At 44.3% G+C, this 18650-nt stretch overlaps 1 protein-coding gene across 2 annotated transcripts; it reads right to left on the minus strand.

The window, feature by feature from the left end:
• Positions 1-10757: 10757 nt before the first annotated feature.
• Positions 10758-16263, minus strand: mycn (MYCN proto-oncogene, bHLH transcription factor). 2 transcript variants are annotated; one of them, XM_042503837.1, is made up of 3 exons: positions 16139-16263; positions 15076-15721; positions 10758-12819 (listed from the first exon to the last, which is right to left on the minus strand). In XM_042503837.1, the coding sequence occupies exons 2-3, from the start codon at positions 15698-15700 to the stop codon at positions 12035-12037; spliced, it is 1410 nt and encodes a 469-aa protein (XP_042359771.1). In that variant the 5' UTR covers positions 15701-15721; positions 16139-16263; the 3' UTR covers positions 10758-12034. The 2 variants fall into 2 exon arrangements, with proteins under 2 accessions (XP_042359771.1, XP_042359770.1); XM_042503836.1 differs by having other exon boundaries at positions 10758-12822.
• Between the last annotated feature and the right edge of the window lie 2387 nt (positions 16264-18650).

The following is an 18650-nucleotide window of genomic DNA, read 5'->3' on the forward strand; positions in this document are numbered from 1 at the left end:
TTTGCTTGTATGCGTCAATAAACAGGTAATTTTCTTGCAGTGCAACTTGAAAAATCCTGACTTTCCCGTTTTTATTTTTGAATCAATGTGCTGTAAGGTCACATTGGGCGACACTGGAAAAGTGCTGGCGAGGCCCTAGAGGTGGAGCCGCATAATAAGGCGTTTGTCTGAAGTAAAATCCCAGATGGAAGTTGAACGCCCCAGATAGTTCAGACGTCTGTCGATGACCAATGCACTGGTGGATTGTATCTGAAGTGTCTGCGTGTGTGTCTGTGTAACTGGGCGGGGGGGGGTGTAGTTAAACCAAATCCAATGATGTTCTCCGCTCTCAGTCCACCAATTAAAGTAATCAATGCCACGCCTGAGTTACCGCAACATCATGGTCTGTGGGCTCTTCCTAAGGCCTTTATTCACATCAGCCGGCGGCTTGTGAATACTATTACCTTAACCCTTACAAGCGATAAAGCCATTGTCCCTCACAATCTAATTCTTCCATAATTAACCTTGTGTGTAATCCTGAGAGCCTGCTGACGGATGTCCAAAATGCTAACTCAATCCCCAGCCAAGGTTTCCCTGATTAGATTAGTGTGCACTGACTCATATTCGCACAATGCCGTCGTCTGACTCAACAGCTGTCAAACACAAGAGATGGGCATAAGCCGCCAATTAAATATGCTAATGTATTTCATCCTCTTAGATCGGCGAATTATGTGTGTGAAGAGGCTGGATTCGGGCAGGTTGGTTGTCCTAATTCGCCAAATTTTCATTAGTAATTAAAAGCTTCATTTCGTCAGGGTCAACCTGTCAGCACACATCTTTCAAGAACAGTAACAACTACGGGGAGAAGGGGAGTCGAGCTGGTTGTAGACGATCTAATAAGAGGCAGTCATTTGCATCTGTGTTGAGTGCAGGAACAGGCTGGTGTTATTAAAATTGGGGACTGGTGGTTCTGTCTGGAGCTCGCTGATCCATCAGAGGAAAGTGACAGCGAGGCAGACAAGCCCGTAATGGACTGGTCATGGACCAAGACCCACCAGAGAATACACTCACACAAAGGGCATGCAAAAATGCTGCAGCTCTAGAGGACTGAGATGAAAAAAAAAAAATCAAATAAGCGATCAGAATTTCAACGGTTATATTCACAGTGAATCACATACATGAACACTCACAAAAAAAGAGACAGAACCATCTATTATTCCCTTTAGAAATTGGCCATGACACTTCAGTAGCAGTCGCTTTGTCTTACACACATCTATGATCTATTGTTTGAAATCCTTTTCACAGGTCTTCACAGATATACCACCTACTGACCTCCCCGTCTCTCCCTCTCCCAGTGGTGCGCAGATGAGCACTGCTCCAACTGATAATGACGGGGGAATATTGAAAGACGAGTAACCCCGCCGTTTCCCCCTCTCCACGATTCATTAACCCGATTTCCACTGAGCTCTGTCCCACATGTGTCAGCGAGGCTCCTGCTGAGGATTCTAACGCCCCGCTCGGCCCCGTCCTCTGCCCCGTCGCACTCCGGCTCGCCATCAAACCGACAGATAACTGTCGAGGAGCAAGGTCGCCCCCGGAGTGTCGATAACCTTTCTATGTACTCAAGGCTCTTTTGCCTCAGGATTACCAAGTATTCGATCGATCGTTTACTCTCTGCGCATTAAGATTTCTAATCAATAGTGTTATGTATACATTTAGGCAAGTATTTTAAAATTACTGAGCAAAAAGCCTCGAGATAGCGGGATTTAGATCATATCTTGTATCAGCTAAGAGGCATTAGGGAGGATATCACTTCAAAGAGCAGTCTTAAGTAGCTCGATGCTGTTATATAACATTTAATTTAAATTAATTTTAAAAAGTAGTTGCTAAAAGTTATGAAATCTTATTATTATTTTTACTATTATTATTAATCAAAGTGAATTTTGGTGACGTAAATTAGGGATCTCATGATGGAGTTTTATTTTCCTGATCCAAGTCATTTCATACTGAGGAAAGTTGGTTATTAAAATCAATCCAGTGTATATACTTGACAGTTTAATAGCTCTGCAATGCCATACAAGAAACACGTCTGCATCCAATCACTTCCTTAATTTTTAATTTTATTTTTTATTTATTTATTTTTACAAAATAAAGTAAACAAACTAACAATATATTTAATGGCTCATCACATTTCCACTTTGTGCAGCATTTTTTTTTCAACAAAATAAAGCAAAATATTTCTTAAGAAATGGCTCTTAATTCCACCTGCTGTAGCATTTTAATAAAAGTACAGAACGTTATAAATGAGTTATATAATCACTCTTTCATTTTAAAGTAGTGTTATAGCTTAACTTTCACAGTCACAACAAATAAAACTCAGTCTGTCACGGTTCAGCTTATCACAGCATTATAGTATAACTATTTCACTTAAAATGAGAAACAAAAATTTCAATTCCACTTAAAGTGGTGTAGCAGCTTAAGTTGATGGCAGACGTGCTCAAAATAACTGATCCCAGTTAACTAATAAAAGCATTGATCTGGCCCGATACTCCTTCCGGTTTGATTGGGAAGTCACTAATTTAAATATTTTGTTGCATCTCCATGTAAAACAGCAGAAAAAGACTAGAAAGTATGAACAATGCAGTATCAATAAACTCCTGGATGCAGAGGGAGGAAAAGAAGAGAGCCATGGGGGTATGAATTGCAATTTTAAGTCCATTCACAGAAATGAATATGCTGTCACAGGTGTGAATTTCACAGCATCGGTTCATGTGACCCCTCCAAACTGACAAAATAACTGTTCCCTAAACTTTCAAAAGGAAACAGATGCATATTTATGGTCAGAGTGTCGTCTGTGGAGGCAGACTTGCTGAACAGGCAAAATGTGCCTCAAACTCGCTTCCACTACCTCAGTACTTCCTGCTCTCGCACCCCAATCCAGGCCTTGTGCAAACCCCCCCGGGGCATGCAAAGAGGGATTTGCAGTGTACACAGTCATCACTAAGGCTTCAGCTGGGCCTGAGAGGGTCAGCAAATGAATGAATGACCAACTGGGCTGCTGGATACCAAAAAGATATTATTCATTCTTGAAACTGAATCTACCTTTGTTTCCTTTTTAAACTGTGCCCCCTTAATCCCAATACCATGGCATAGTAATAAACTTTTCAAGGGCTTTCCCTGGCATGAGACAGTCATTCAGAATTTTGCTAGAGTTTTGTCATGCTCCCGTTTGGTATAATGTGGTTATAAAGCTCAGCCCGAGCAGTCTTAAGTCAGTCTTTTTCTTATTTTGACATTCTGACAATAGCAGATGGGGTAGCTGTGAGGTTGGAGAGCAGGTCGTCCACTGATCGGAAGATTGGAGGTTTGATCCCCGTCTCCTCCGGTCTGAATGTTGAAGTACGCCGATATTATACAAGCAGGTGACTTTGTAGCCTCAGCCAGCAGTGTGTGAATGTGACAAACACTGTGTAAGTGCTTTGAGTGGATGAATGAATAGAAAGGCATTGTATAAGTGCGAGTGCATCCATTTACCATCCATAAAATCAAACACTTTAAATATTATCGTAAGTTTTGAGTCTTGGCTTATGCAAGTTCTGAAGTTCAATGATGTGAACATTGTCAACAACCAATAGCTGTGCTTTCTGTGGCATCAAACAGGAAGCAGCGGCGTAAACACGGAGGATATGCTGGGGAAGAAACCGTTGAAGTTGTAGCGTGAACAACAGTCTGCATTCAGTTTGGCATGTATCTGATCCACCAACCAGCACTTAATTTATAAATCCCACAGTCTTCTCCTACTAAAATAGTGCAGCTAACCAACAGAAGGTCGTAACAAATCGAGGGGACAAAATAAAAAATGTAAAACACAAATACAGTTCATTTTATAGATTATATTGATGCAGAATTGACAAGAATAACATTAAGTTAGGGGTTTTGCAGACGTGTAAGGAATTGTTAACATGTCATATTTCGTAAAGTAAATTTGACATAATATCATGGGGCAGGATGGGAAATAATCTCTGGGAAATAATCTCTGCAAAATCCCCAGCCTTTGCAAATCTTAGTCTCTGACTAAAAACTCACATTGTCTTTAGATGTGACAGCCTTTAGTCTTTTCAAAGTCTTAAAGTGTATGTTAAATGTTTAATTTTCTTTAAAGGGTCTCATCATGGAATTTGTACTGGTCTAGTACTGTTACATACATATGAGCCATAATATCCATACTATGTAGGTGTTAGGTATCACAACAGTCTGCAGGTTTACGTCTTTTATCCCACTTTCTCCCACTGGTTACTGACCCCGCTCCTAGCAGGCATAAAGGTCATAGGTCAGACCCGTCGAAGCCCTCCAATGATCAAACCCAGCACAGATTTTGCCCCCTGTGGACCCTAAATGACCATTAAATCAAGCGTTGCATCACAAGGCAGCATGGGAATCGTCAAGGTCTCTCAGATACACAAACTTAACCGCACATTTTCTACTTTTGTAATCTTTAAGGCAAACTTTTGACAACATATACTTGTAAAATAGGCCTCGTGTGGGGGGAAGTTTTGAAAAATGTAGCTGCTGAACGTGGGCTCCTTCAAACACAAAGTCATTGATTGGTCGCGTAAACCACTGGGGAGTCTGGAAGGTCTGCGTCGGCCTGCGGTGACACCAGCGCTCCACAATTAGCCCCCAATCAATATGTCTCTCATTGAGTTTTACCTCGGCACTGGACAGCCTCTCGGCAGGTCATCCATTCAGCCTGGTGCTGACGGTGCGCACAGAGGATGGTTTAGTTTAGTCTCATTTAGTTTACAGGCAGACGGTGTTTATTGGACCAGAAAACCATTTGTTATCCATTTCCTCTGAAGGAGCAGTCATGAATCAATCTCGATACAAATGTACAAACACAGAAGCGCCCTGCTGATTACTCCAAATAAACACAAGTACACACGCACATGTGTACATATGCATAAACACACACGCACAAAAGGAGGCGTGGGTGTGCACTTGCACACACACAGACTGGCACAGAACCTTCTCTTGTGCACACACAGATAAACACACACACTTGTTTATCAGAGCGGTAATCACTTTAACATAGAGAAAATGTGTTTCTGTGACATAGGGCCACTACACTAATAAGCCCCGCTGCAAGTGTGAATCCCAATATTTACAACGGGCCCGCTTGTTTGACCACGATGAATGCTTTATCTGCTAGCCCACCCGTGTACAACAACATATCAGTAAAACAATGTATAGTCGTGATGAAACACTGATGATAGTAACCAAACATGTTAGTTACAGCAGGCTGAAACTAACACGTGGCCAGAGGGTCACAGGTTCAGTCGGGGTGACATGGAATTTTTTTCCTCCCTGTCAAAGTAAAAGTGTGCGAATGGATTTGTTTTATTTGCTCAGGTTTTTAGATATCCTTCTCGGTGGTTTCTGCCTGGTTATTTAAATCATCAGGCCTACCTATTAAAGCCTTTTTCAATGAATACAGTTTTAATATGATGTGCATTTTGTTAAAATGTGCCTTCATTTCTGAAGATAGCCGGGCCTTCATCATGTGTGCATACGCATGGTTTAAGGTATGGGCGGACTGTGAGATGAGGGGCCTATGGACACAGTTATGCAAAAGGCCTCTCCACCTCTCACAGGAGCAAGACACACAGATTTGTTGTGGTTTTGCATCTTTCTTTAATTTTTGGCATCTTGATTTGTGTCTCTTTGGTAATTTTGTTTCTTCGCAGTTTCTTTGCATTTCTTTGTGGGCTTTTTGTGTCTCTCCGTGGTTGGGAAGTTTGCAGGTGAAGGCCATAGGGACCCTTGAGACTTTGGGCCCCTGGACCTATGCCTTGTAAGCCTGTTCAGTATCTATCCAGAGTCTGCGGCAACAATATTTCCTGGTAGTGTACAAACAACGTCAGCTGAGAAAATATTTATGAACCTCGGATTTGAGTGTAAAACACTCACATGTCGGGCTCAAGCACAAATTTTTACGTTCGCACTGCTATGAATGAAGCCCTGTGCTCATTTTGAGACCATCTAGAGACTCTTTTCTATTTGTCTTTTTCTCTCATGTTAACTCTCTAATAAAGGCATAAAAGCTCCCCCAAAACACTTTAACTTAATGGTATATATGTGGAGTTAAGATCAACTTACTCTTTACAATTCACTTGTTTCCTCTGGCATTTTAATCAGATTTTGATATATTTTGCGGTTTCTGCAGGTTGTACCCATCTTGTGTTTCTCCTCTATCTTCTGTGAAGCACATTGTAACTACTGTTTTGAAAAGTGCTTAATAAATGACTCACTGACAGCTGGCTGTCTCTAAATGTACGGTGTGTAACACGGTGATTGAGGTGGCTTGTTGATATTCAAACACTGATAATAGCCTGATATACTGATATACAGCGCGGCAGCTTGACAGCGAGTCGGGGCTGGTTTTGGACATGCTTGTGGCTTTAACTGTTAGATGTCATGTTGTGTAGGAGCTCAGGCGCTGACAGGCACATTGCGAGGACACTTGGCACAGCAGGCCATATTGCCAGAAGCTTGCCTGGAAACAATGGCTTCAAAGAAACATGTAACTTACATAAGAGGACGGCACTTATGTGGTCAATGCCCGCACAACAATGGCATTCAAAATCAATATGGACTGAGGATGTGCCAGGGGAAAGGATGAATGAAGGAAGTGAATGGATGTCAGCGCAGATATGATGTATGTGTGTTTCACGACTGCTGGAAGGGAAAATTTCCTGGGTGAATTTGTTTTAATAATTAGCGCTCCACTGAGGCTTTTCCTCACCTTTCTTCCCATTGTTACCACACTCTCTGGTCCCATCCTCTGTCTTAATCACTGCCTTTCTCCCACTTTTTATCTTTCTCTCCCTTGCTTTTTCTTTTTCTGGATGCTGTGTTGTGCAGCCAAGGCCGTTTCTTCCTCAGAACACGCTCTTGAAAGGCTATTCATGGATTCTTCAATGAAACCCTATTACATTTGTGCACGAGTGTGTGTGTGTGTGTGTGTGTGTGTGTGAGAGAGAGAGAGAGAGAGGGAAAGAGAGACAGAGAAAGAGAAATAAAGAGAGGGAAAGGTATTCCGGGGGCCGGGCTACAGTACCATCTGTATGCAAATCTCCTCAGACTTTGGTAAACTTTGATCAAACACTCAGGCCTCCTTTCTCTCCCGTCCCTCCCTCCCCTCCCTCTCCTGCCTCCCTCCCTGTCCACCATGTGCTCTGCAATTACTGTAGCTCCACAGCTCTTTGTCAGGGCTGCATATTACTCAGCTCGGGCAATGGGTTCCCTCGAGGAACTGCCCCTCATCCCCCACACACACACAAACATCCATGTTTTCTGCCCCAATACCCCCTGATACCCTCCTTGCGTCGGGCTCCTCTACCTACCACAACCCCACCATTTCTAAGCACCTGCGATCACTCTGGACCCCACAACAGATGGTGACACCTCCTTCACACACACATACACACATGAACACACACACACACACACACACTCTCTCCCACACTCCCCCACAGATAGCAGCGCTCTTGGCAAACGCAGTGCGGCGCATGGGTGACGGGCATGCCTTTGTGCAGAGGTTGGGCACATTGCAGTCACTTGTGTATCAACACACACACACACACACACACACACACACACACACAGCAACCATTGTTTCCTCCATATGGGAAGGTTAACATGTTGAATACACTCTTAGACATAAAGGTACTAACTACAACAATATAGAGTTCTTTGGTTTGTCCCCATAGGAGGGCCCTTTTTGGTTCCTGGTAGACCCTTTTATAAACATACCACCTGAACCCTTTCAGAGTGTTTTACCTAGAACTAAAAATAAAGGGTTATAACTAGAACCATCTGAAAAAAAGTTCCACATGGAACCCCCTATGAGAGCTTCAGAGAGCTCCTCTTTGGTGTAATGGTTTTATTTAGAACTTTTCCACTTTCCAAGGGTTTGAACCATTTGGTTCATAGGAGACAAATGGTTTTGGGTAGAACCGTATATCCCCTCAGCTTGGAACCCTTTTTTCTAAGAGTGTACAGATAGAAATGTTCTGGTAGGTGTTGTAAATTTCCAGCGGTAATGAAGATCTCATAGAAAAAACACAAAAATGCCACTTTATCTCCTGTGTAGCTTTAATGTACATCCGTCAGTGGGGTGTAAGCCCATTAGTGTGTGTGTGTGTGTGTGTGTGTGTGTGTGTCTGGGCAGCTCCAGCCAGGCAGTCAGCGGGCAGAAGGATAATGGGTATTAATCAGAGAAAAGCCATGGCCATATGTCTGTTTAACGTAGGAGATGGCTATTCCCTGAACGTCAGCTTCCCTCTAAAACAATTAGCCTCGTTTCAGTGTGTAGATAGCTTAACTGTGGTTGAAACGTGCTAGCTTATGTGTGTTTGGGGGTGTGTGTGTGGGGGTGGGGGTGGGAGGGGGGGTGAAGAGGAAGCGTGTGCTCACAGCTGAGAGGTGTACGGTTTTATGTTTGTTTAACACAGGGAGTGTGGGCGGGAAATGTGGCACTGGACACTGTTACTGTGTGTGTTTGAGCGGTACTGTACACGTGTCTGCGTGTTCGATTTCTTCTTAAATGTCACAGTTAATCTTACCGTCAGAAGCAAACTGCCTCTGTTGGCTGCAATATGTTGTTTTGGTTTTTTTTATTTCTTTTTTCTCCGGGATGTTATTGTCCATGAACTTGTTTTCATCCTATAACCAAGCAGGATAAGCCATTAGGCAGATGGTAAGGGGAAGTCCCACGAGAGGACACACGCACACACAAAGACACTAGATCCTGTCCCACACAAACACGCATACACACACGCACACACACACATGCACAGTAAGTGTGCACAAAGACACCAGACCCACCAGACTCCTGTTATGTAATCCACCAGTTCCACTCCCCCACCGAGAGGCTCAGTCTTGAGCTGTCTCAACTCCAAAACAAAGTCATCAGTCTTCATATAGCGCTGTCTCTCACATAGTGAACATACCTCTGAATCATTTAGGTCGTGCTTCTATGGGTGAATGGGGTCTTAAACGTCCAGTGTATAGGATTTAGGGGGATATATTATGGAATATGTCATAATAAATATGTTGTCTTTAGTGTGTAGTTACCTGAAAATAAGAATGAGCCATTTATTTCTACATAGGAAGCGAGCCCTTGTACATGGAGATGGCCATGTTGCATGTTTTTTCTACAGTAGCCCAGAATGGACAAACCAAATACTAGCGCTACATAGGGCCATTTACATATTTGCATCACCTCCGTAGTTTGCTGCCCCTCTCTAACGTGAGTGCCTGTATAAATTTATAATATTAAGCTGCTTTATTCAGTGTTTTAACTGGTTTAAACGCCGGGTTTGTTTGTTCTGAAAAAAGACACCTCTGCGTATTCAGCTCCGAGTAAAAAACTCACAAATGTCTGGATTTTAAGTCATCAGAGAAAATAGGCGACCACACATTAGCTGGTGCTGGGATAGCAGCCCGTCACATAGAACAGTAGAGGAGAAACACTTCTTTTTAGCGTGAAAATGCTTTGTTCAGGTTTTTTCACTGGTTTAAATAACCAGGGCTGTTTGCTTCACAGAGGAAGACACCTGTGCCAGTAATTTGGCTCACGGTAAAAACCTCGTGAACAACGAACACTGAAGGAATTCTAACCAGGAGAAGTTTCAGCTGGCCACTAGATGTCACTAAATCCTCCCAAATTTTACACACTGCACCTTTAAGCAGGTTCAGTGTGAAGAGCATGGCACAAGAAAAGTAAGGATTGTAGTGTTTTGGTTTGTTTTGTAGTTGAGGTATTAATTTATCGGTTTTGCCGGAGAAGAGAGAGTCACTCTGTCGTATGCTGCTATGCAGTCATTGCTTTCTTAGGTAAAAAAAGGATTAATCAAAGTCATCAACAATGTGTGTTTTTATGTCCTGTTAATTCCCTTCTCGGCAAGTCTCTTTCTGCTTCCCTCTGTGAACACACTGTCGTGCTGAATGGCTACTCAGACCGTGGCAACAGATTTCTCTTTCAGCCATCTCCAGAGAACGCCTGGCCAGGCTCCTGAGTGGCACATATTTGGGCTAAGGCCCGGCACTGGAGGCACAGAGGGAAGGAGGAAAGAGGGGAGGAGGAAGAGGAGGAGTAGGTGAGGGTAGGCGGAGGAGGAGGCCAGAGCCATGTGGCTGATGTTGGTAAACAGTATCCAGCCTTGTCCTGGCATCGTGGCAGGCAGCGCACAACGCCGCAGATATCAGGCGCCCGGGCCACACACAGACCGGGACAAAAGGTAGACACACATACAGACATTTGCATTCATACACACACACTCACATGCAGGCAGGAATACACAGACTACTAACAGACAAATAAAAGACTCACTCTCGGTGTCTGCCACTCAGCAGCTGCTCCAGTTTCCATGGCAACAGCCCGAACAATGTAGTAGGAAGGGCTCGGCGAGAGAGGGAAACAGAGAGAGAAGGGAGTGTGTGTGTGCTCGGTGCACTTGAAGTGTGTGTGTGTGCGTAGGTGTGTGTGTGGGTGGGTGTGAGAGGCTACAGAGGGGGAGGTAGCCGCAGGGTGCTGAGACAGAGAGGATTCAGAAGACACTCTCTTTATTTTTTTGTCAGGATGAGTCTTTGAGAGCGGCAAAACAAATACGGAAATGTGGAGGAAAATAGAAAAATAAACAGATATGAAAGGGTAAATTAGGTCAAGGGTGACGCTCACATTTTCAGTGACAAGAAATGAGCAACAGAGGCAAAGGTGAGGATTTTATGATGTCTATTTATTTTTCAAAATGAGGTATTTCAAAGTGCTATGAGTTGCAGCACTAAATGTACATTTTAAAGGTGAAAAAAACAAACATCTTATATCCGTTTACCCAGTTCTATGCACCCGATAGTTACAAATATAAACAAAACAAGGAAGAAAGAAAAAAAAGGCCAGGTACATGAAGATAGAACACATTTTTTGCTGTACAAAAGAATTATTTGAGATAGAAGAAAAAAATGACAAGATAAAGTGATATCTACCGAGAACTCATTTTCATACGAAAATATAAGTATCAAATTTAGTATGTATCAGGTTCACACTAAAAGCATAAAGGTGTGTAGAATTAGTAATATGATACAATACAAAGAAAAAGAGAAGAAAAAAACAATATATTGTTATATTACAAAGTTCATGACTCTCAAAAATCGAGGCCTTACAGTACTTTTAAAGGTATATAAACTTCCAGTCTAGTTATTGGCAGCTTCCTGACATGTATAAAAAAACAAGGACAAAATGTATTACAAAACAAGGCAGATCTGAGTGTATTTTGTCTGTACACTATTGTTATATACAAAAGTGTCGGCTAGCAAGGTGCACAGTTATACATCCACTGACTTGGTTTGAGCACCAGTGTGAGAGAGGAGGAGTGAGAGAAAGAGAACCTGTAGTGGCATCGTTTGTGTGATAACGCCTCAGTCGTCATAGTCTCTTCAGTTATTTTGTTTTTTTGTTTTGCAGTGGTGAAGGCAAAGTTAAGTGTGCACTGCTTCTTGTTTACATGAACTCTCCAAGCAAAGTGCCCTCAAACACCCGTCCCGGTGGGAATCACCTGATTCCAGGCTGGTGTCACAGTGAGTACAAAAAAAAAAAATACAAATGATATAAAAAAACCAGAGAAAGGGAAGAGCAAAATAAGGTCTCTCCTTCCTCGTTCTTTTCTCTTTTTTTAACCTTTCCTCAATGTGACTGGATTGAAAAAGTAAACCCTAAACATTCTTAACGTCAACAAATGTGCAAAAAAAGTGGCGGCAGTGAAAGTCCGAGCATCCCCCTGGTGCCCCCCGCCAGTCTCCTCCAGGTGTGTGTGAGCATGTGAAGATAAACGTCCTCTGAGATGTTTGTGTGATATGCAGGCCTATGTGTCTGTGCTTAAGTGTGTAGGCCTATGTGTGTGTGTGTGCATCTAATCGTGTGTCAGACTGAGTTGAGGCAGCGACGAGGGGTCATCCAGGGTATATGTGAGTGTTTCTGTGTTGTAGTGGTTGTCTGTTAGCGAGTCCTAGCCTGCTCCAGCCTGCGCATCAGCTGCTGCCTGCGGGCTTGGAGCCTGTCCTTCTCCTGCTGGAGCCTCATCTCCTCCGTCTCCAGCGAGCTCACATACTCAGTGGCTTTCTTCAGGATCAGCACCTTGGCTGCCTTCTCGTTGTGCGCCAGCTCCGGTACGTGGTCACGCAACGTCAGGAAGCTGGAGCGCAGGTCGTTGCGACGTTGGCGCTCCAGGATGTTGTGGTTGCGCCGGCGCTCGCTGTCCTCTGAGTCGGAGCTGCCGCGTGGGCTGCTGTCTCCGCTGTTGCTGCGCTTGCTGCGTGGCCCCGATGTGCTGGTGGTGACTGAGCTGCAGGATGTGGAGGAAGACGAGGAGGATGATGAGATGGTTCTGGTGGGAGGTCGGGGTGCGTCTGATGTTCTTTGCTTCTTTGGAGGTGGGGTGGGGTCGTCGTCTGAGGCGTACGGTGAGGGGGCTGCGTAATTGTGTTGCTGCTGGTGGACCGAGCTCCTCTTCAGGATGAGCTCTTGAGGAGCTCTGCTGACGAACCGACTAACGACGCCAGACGCCGAGACGATTCCTCTGGCGTCTTGGCTCTTGGGATGCACAGAAATGGTGACTGTACCTGTCGCCATTGGTGATGCCTTGTTGACTGTGGAGCGCCTCTTTTCTACTGTGACCACATCGATCTCCTCCTCCTCTTCCTCATCGTCCTCCTCCTCCTCCTCCTCGTCCTCTTCCTCCTCCTCCTCTTCTTCTTCTTCTTCTTCATCATCGTCATCTTCCTCTTCTGGGAAAAGAAAACAGAATGTGAGTGACTTGATCACTCTGACACACCAAGTATTCCCACTATGTCACCTATGTACTAGCAGCTGACAGGTATGTATGTGAGTGAGATCAAGAGAGTGTGTGGGAGCGAGAGCGTTGCTCAACGCCGTTTGCATAAGCAGAACTCTCTTAATGCTTAGTGTCAGTCATTCCTCAACTAATCTGCTCTGCAGGCGTTGACACGTTCAGTCTCAGTGCTGAGCAGACAGGCTGGATTTCTGCCTTTCATTCTCGATCCCTCCTTCAAAACTTCTCCTAATCTTCTCCGGTGAGACGAGACACTTTTAGTCTGATGCCTTCAGTCTATCAGTGCAGCCGCAGTCACACTGACGGCGTGCAAGGCTTTCAGAACTTCACTTTAACTTTGACCTCTGATGAAGTCAAAAAAAAAAAAAAAGAAGAAAAATCTTTTCTCTGCTGAGCTCTTCGTCTTAATACCTGTGCTGGAATCGAGCCGAGCAGCTGAGACTTATCACGGCCTTTGAAGATGAGAGGAAGTAGCCAATCATGAGGCAAAGAGAGTGTGAGGCCCAAGTTAAAATGCCTTTGTGATAATGGCTCTCATTATCAGCTCAGGAGCATCTGAAGAGTGTGGCATTTTACAGCTTACAGTAACCCACTTCAGACACCGCTGCTGCACCAGGATGCTGTCTCAACACACTCACTGAACCCACTCACACACACACACACACACACACACACACACACACACACACACAATCTGGCGCTGCCATCAAAACAAAGCCGGGCACAGCTGGGTGGATGAGGGGGCGTGGCTGGCTTGGCCACATGTGAAGCTGGGATTTAGCTGTTTGGTGTTTCACTCTCAGAATGGAAAAGCTTATTTATTGGAGCTGGATGGAGTATAAATAGATGAAAAAAAATGTGCCTGCATGGGAAGATAAAATATTAAACCACTTTTTCTGCCACTGTCCTACAACTGGAGTGTAGTGGAGGCCTCTTTAATGGGAATACTGATCCAACTATGTGGATAAACCTACATTGTAGCCTGTGATGAGAAAGTAAATAACGCCTTAAGCACAAAGACGGACGCCTCTTAAGGCTGCGAGCGGCGGAAGCGCATTGGACCGCTACTTTTGCGCGCAGGGGTGGTGGTGGTGGTGGTGGTGGAGGGGCGGCAGGCGATCGGATCACCACCCTTTAAGCCCTGGAGCTGGAGCGGCGCCAGGGAGACAGCTGTCGAGATGGAGCGCTCGTTCAAAGCTGTCACCCCCTAAAAGAAGCAGCCAGGGCCCTCCTCCGTCCTCCTTTTCTTCGCGGTGGAGGAGGTGTCTGGCAAAGGCTGGCCCGAGTCTACCCTCTGTGCCAAGCTGGAGGCCTTTGTGCTGCTGTTTCACAGCGAAAACACGCTGATAAGAGCTCGTGAGTGTTTGTTTAGGGAACTCACGGGCGGTAATAGATGGGAGATGAAGTCTTAGGGCGATTAAATACACACAGCACTCATACCCCAATCTAAACTACTTCCTACAGACAAAACAGGAGTGTGTCACCCTGTGAGTGTATGCTTTTTATTCCTAACGATATTATAGTGTAACTCCTGTTGTTATTCTGGGGCTCATTTTAGACATCAGCAGTCACTTTGCACACACTGTCTCAAAAATAAGTGCCAATTTCTCACCCGCTGTGCGCAAATTATCCCTTAATCCATGCGTAATGAAAGCCTTCACGGCACCGTGAACCAGACACTTTATCAGCTCATCACTTTATTGAACACCTTTTCATCTCCCCCTCCTACAGCCGGGTCCGGCTGCAAGTCAGTCAGCGGAGTGTGGTGTCTTTTTGTTTGGCTCAGATGCCAACTGAGTTCAGGAAGGCACACAATTCCCCATTTTACTGCCATCTGCCGGATGAAGAGCCCCCTGATTACATAAACCTCGTTCACTGTGTCACTACTCCAGTGTGTGTGTGTGTGTGTGTGTGTGTGTGTGTGTGTGTGTGTGTGTGGGGAATGTAACGAGATAATCCGATTCTGGGCCAGTCATATGAACAAGCTCCAGTCACTCTAATAATAACAAGAGTTATGATGATGATGATAATGATAATAATAACAATAGCAGCAATAAAAACAACAACAACAACAATAATAAAAATAATGATAATGGTGACAATATTGTGTTATTTCAGTGTTGGCAACATACTTAAATAAAAAAAAAAAACGGCAACAAAAGCTTTCAGCGCGTCTTTTAATTCTTACCGGAGTCACTAGGAGCGCTCCCGGTGGTTGTGGATGTGTTAACGGTCCCGGTTGAGTCCCTGCTGCCGTTCTTCTTGTTCACCGGGAAAGGGAAGACCACTGTGGGGTCCACGCACTCTGACACCGAGCTGCGGCTCACAACCTCCGGCGCCTTGACGCACACGTTCCTGCCGCCTCCTGCGGCGGTGGAAATAGCCTTGCCGAGTTTCTCCGTGACCACTCGCTCCAGCTTTTCCCTGGCGGAGAAGCCACTCCACATACAGTCCTGGATAATGATGTTGTTGGGGTTAGTATCCAAAACGGAGCCGAACAGGTCCCCATCGTCGGACGCCCCCCAGATATCGTCCTCGGGCAGGAGCAGCAGCTCTGAAGCCCAGTCCAGTGGGTCCCCTAAGCCGAAGCCAAGAGGGTCTGCTTCCGGGGACGCAGCCGCCGGCTCCCCCGGTAGCGCGGCTCGGCTCGGGGAGAGGGGCGGAGTGGGCAACAACTCGAATTTCTTCCAGATGTCCTCCCCCGGTGGCGCAGCGTCGGGACCACAGAAGTAGAAGTCGTCCTCATCCGGGTAGAAACACGGTTGTAAGGAGTCAAACTCCAAATCGGAGTTTTTACTCATGATCGCCGGCATTCTATCCCACAATCAAAAAACCTGTAAAGGAACAAAAGACACTTTAGTCTCCAACAAGGACCGTCTCTCGTCATTCCCCCTCTCCCCTATATCACACCTGAAACCTGCAGATAGAGCATGAGTCAAAGCCCACACACAGACACACAGTCTGCTCCACTGGATTCCACATTCACTCCTCTGTGGGGTTTAAAAACCACACAAATCTCACAGGAGATTGTGCGTAAATGTGACCGTGACGCACAAAGTGTGCAAAACGGACGCATTGGCTCACCGCTCACTAAACATGCCAGAAAATGCGATTAGGATACAAAAACGCATGTTTACAGAAAAACTCATGGAATGACAACAATCAAATCCCACAGACTCTGTAGCGTGTGTGTGGAAAATGTGGGAAAATAATTGCTATATTTAACGGCAAAAAATTAAGAAGATGCTCACCTTGTCCTGACTTGGGATGATAATGTGCGAACCAAATTTTTCTCGTATCTCGCAGTCAGTAATACAGACACCAGATTTGGAGCAGTCATCTACTTAGGGAGCACAGACAGTCCTCTGACACACATTGTGGCTGGCTGCAGAGTGTTATACACAGAGTTCTGCGGGAGGAAAAGCTGACTCCTCCCTCCCAGGCTGGGGGGTGGTACAGTCGGGCTTTGGGTTTGATGCGGCGCGGGAGACAGGCTGGCTGGCTGGCTGGCTGGCTGGGAGCTTTCTTTCAAGGTGAATCGAGAAAACAGCCTAAACACTGCGAGCAAGAATGAAAGCAAACGAAGAAAGAGCGTGAAGGAAAGTGAGAGTGGAAGAAAGAAAGACAATATATATTACTGACAGCCTCAGGCAAACTCTCCACTGGGATGTCAGACCCAGGATCAGCTATGAAACAGTCGAACTTACCCAGAGGCTGTTAGTGATCTGATGTGTTGCTCAGATTGCTCAAGGGCACTGCAGCAGGCTGAGTGCTGACCCAGGGGCTTGAACCGTCCAAGTGAAGGGCAGCTACACAAAAACACACACATCATCCTCAGATTTATTGCACAGTGATAAAACCATGTATGTTGCTTAACTGAAATATTTTTAAGTGAATTCATTATTTAAAAAAAAAACACCCGGGCTTAATTAGTCAAAACGCTTTAAATTCTAGTGGACAAATATTACTTTCTATTTATAAATTAAGATTTACATATAAGCATCACTTTTTATGGACACACACTTATGTTTTATCGATTTCAAATGATGTGTAGAGATGTATTCCTACACTTCAAATTCTGCTGCCCTTCCCCTGCCCTCCTATAGAGCTCGAAATATCTTTTTCTCTTTTGTCTGAGGCCCACCAGCATCCCTGGATGGATGAAACCGGGCTCACTGCGCCCTCACACGGACACTCAGAGAACAGCAGCAGATCAGCGCACCATCACCAGCGAGCCAGACAAAGACATAAAAACACAGTCGATTTTTTCCCCCCAAAAAAATGAAAGAAAAAAAGAGCCACTTGGAAAAAATAACAAACTGATCTCGGGCAGTGAGGAGAAACATTTCCTCCAGACAATAGGCCGTGTTGGTCCGGGGAGTTTTCAGCTGTCTCCGGGATAAGACAGGATCCGAGAAGAGCGTGTTACGTAACCGCAAGCGGTGGTTGTAGCCTGGAGTCATTCCCATTCCCTTTTCTAATGACAGCTTAGGAGGAATGGCGCATCTGTAATTATGCGCACAGGCACAGGCGTACACACAGTCCCTGATATTGACTTATTCAGGGAAAACGTTTACAGAACGGATTCCAGTTGCGCGCCAGCTGTGAGCAAGAGGAGTGACAGTTTCAAGTGTTTTTCAGACAGACAAGAGGGGATCACGGCAGTGTTTTATATTTAAAGATGCATCATATGTAAACCTATAGTTATATAACCATGTACACACACACACACACACACACACACACACACAGACATATAGATAGACACATAGTGAACCAGAGGGGTGTTAAACAAAAGAGTATAAGTGGAGGTACTCGCATGAAAAAAATATTTCCAATAAATGTCAAAATATTGTTCAAAAATTGTATTGTAATCCACATTTTTTCATTTATATTTTATTGAAATTTTTTCCACTTAACAATGTCACCTTTAGTCATCAAATTTGATTTTTCATATACATATGTGTGTATATATAACAAAAAATCACCAAATAAAATAATAATACTTAAAAATACATAAATAAAAATACACGAGTAATTCTAAGAAAAAAAACCAGAACAAAATAAACAACTATGAAACAAACAAACAAACAAAAACAAACAAAACAAAACCATATTCTTACATTGATAAGCACCACTATCTACATCTATAAGCAGCCGGTTAGCTCCCAGACACCCATAAAGTGTGTAAATGAGTCTCATGCACATGGTTTGCAGTTTAATAGATAGATAGATAGATATGGAGGGGGGAGAACCAGAGGGGCGTTAAGCAAAAGGGCAAAATTGGACTTACTCTCTTAAAAAAGATATTTTCAATAAATGTCAAAATATTGTTCAATCAGTAAATTGCAATCCACATTTTTGCGAAATTTCAATATGAAAGATTAAAATCAGTAAACAAAGTTGGGCCAAATATGGTCATTGTGTCGTTATACGCACATCAGGTAGGTGGGAGGCTATCAAGAAACAACGTACATGAGCGAAAAAGTAACGCATACATACTTCTCCCATGCCACGCAAGTGTTATAAAGGCAACGTTTCGATCCTACATTTTGATATGATGAAGATTTAGTCGAAACATTGTCTTCATTAAACTGGTGTGGCATGGAGTTAGTGTGCAGGCGTTACTTTTTGCCTCATTTTTTATTTTGGCCCTTCAAGTTTGTCAAATGTCACTTTATCCTCCCTGGTTCTCACCTCTCGAGACCAATGTAATGACTTCATGTCCTAAAAGGTTTAACTTTATGAGCACAATTGTCAATT

The sequence above is a fragment of the Plectropomus leopardus genome, chromosome 16 (genome assembly GCF_008729295.1).
Source record: "Plectropomus leopardus isolate mb chromosome 16, YSFRI_Pleo_2.0, whole genome shotgun sequence".
Taxonomy (NCBI): Eukaryota; Metazoa; Chordata; class Actinopteri; order Perciformes; family Serranidae; genus Plectropomus; species Plectropomus leopardus.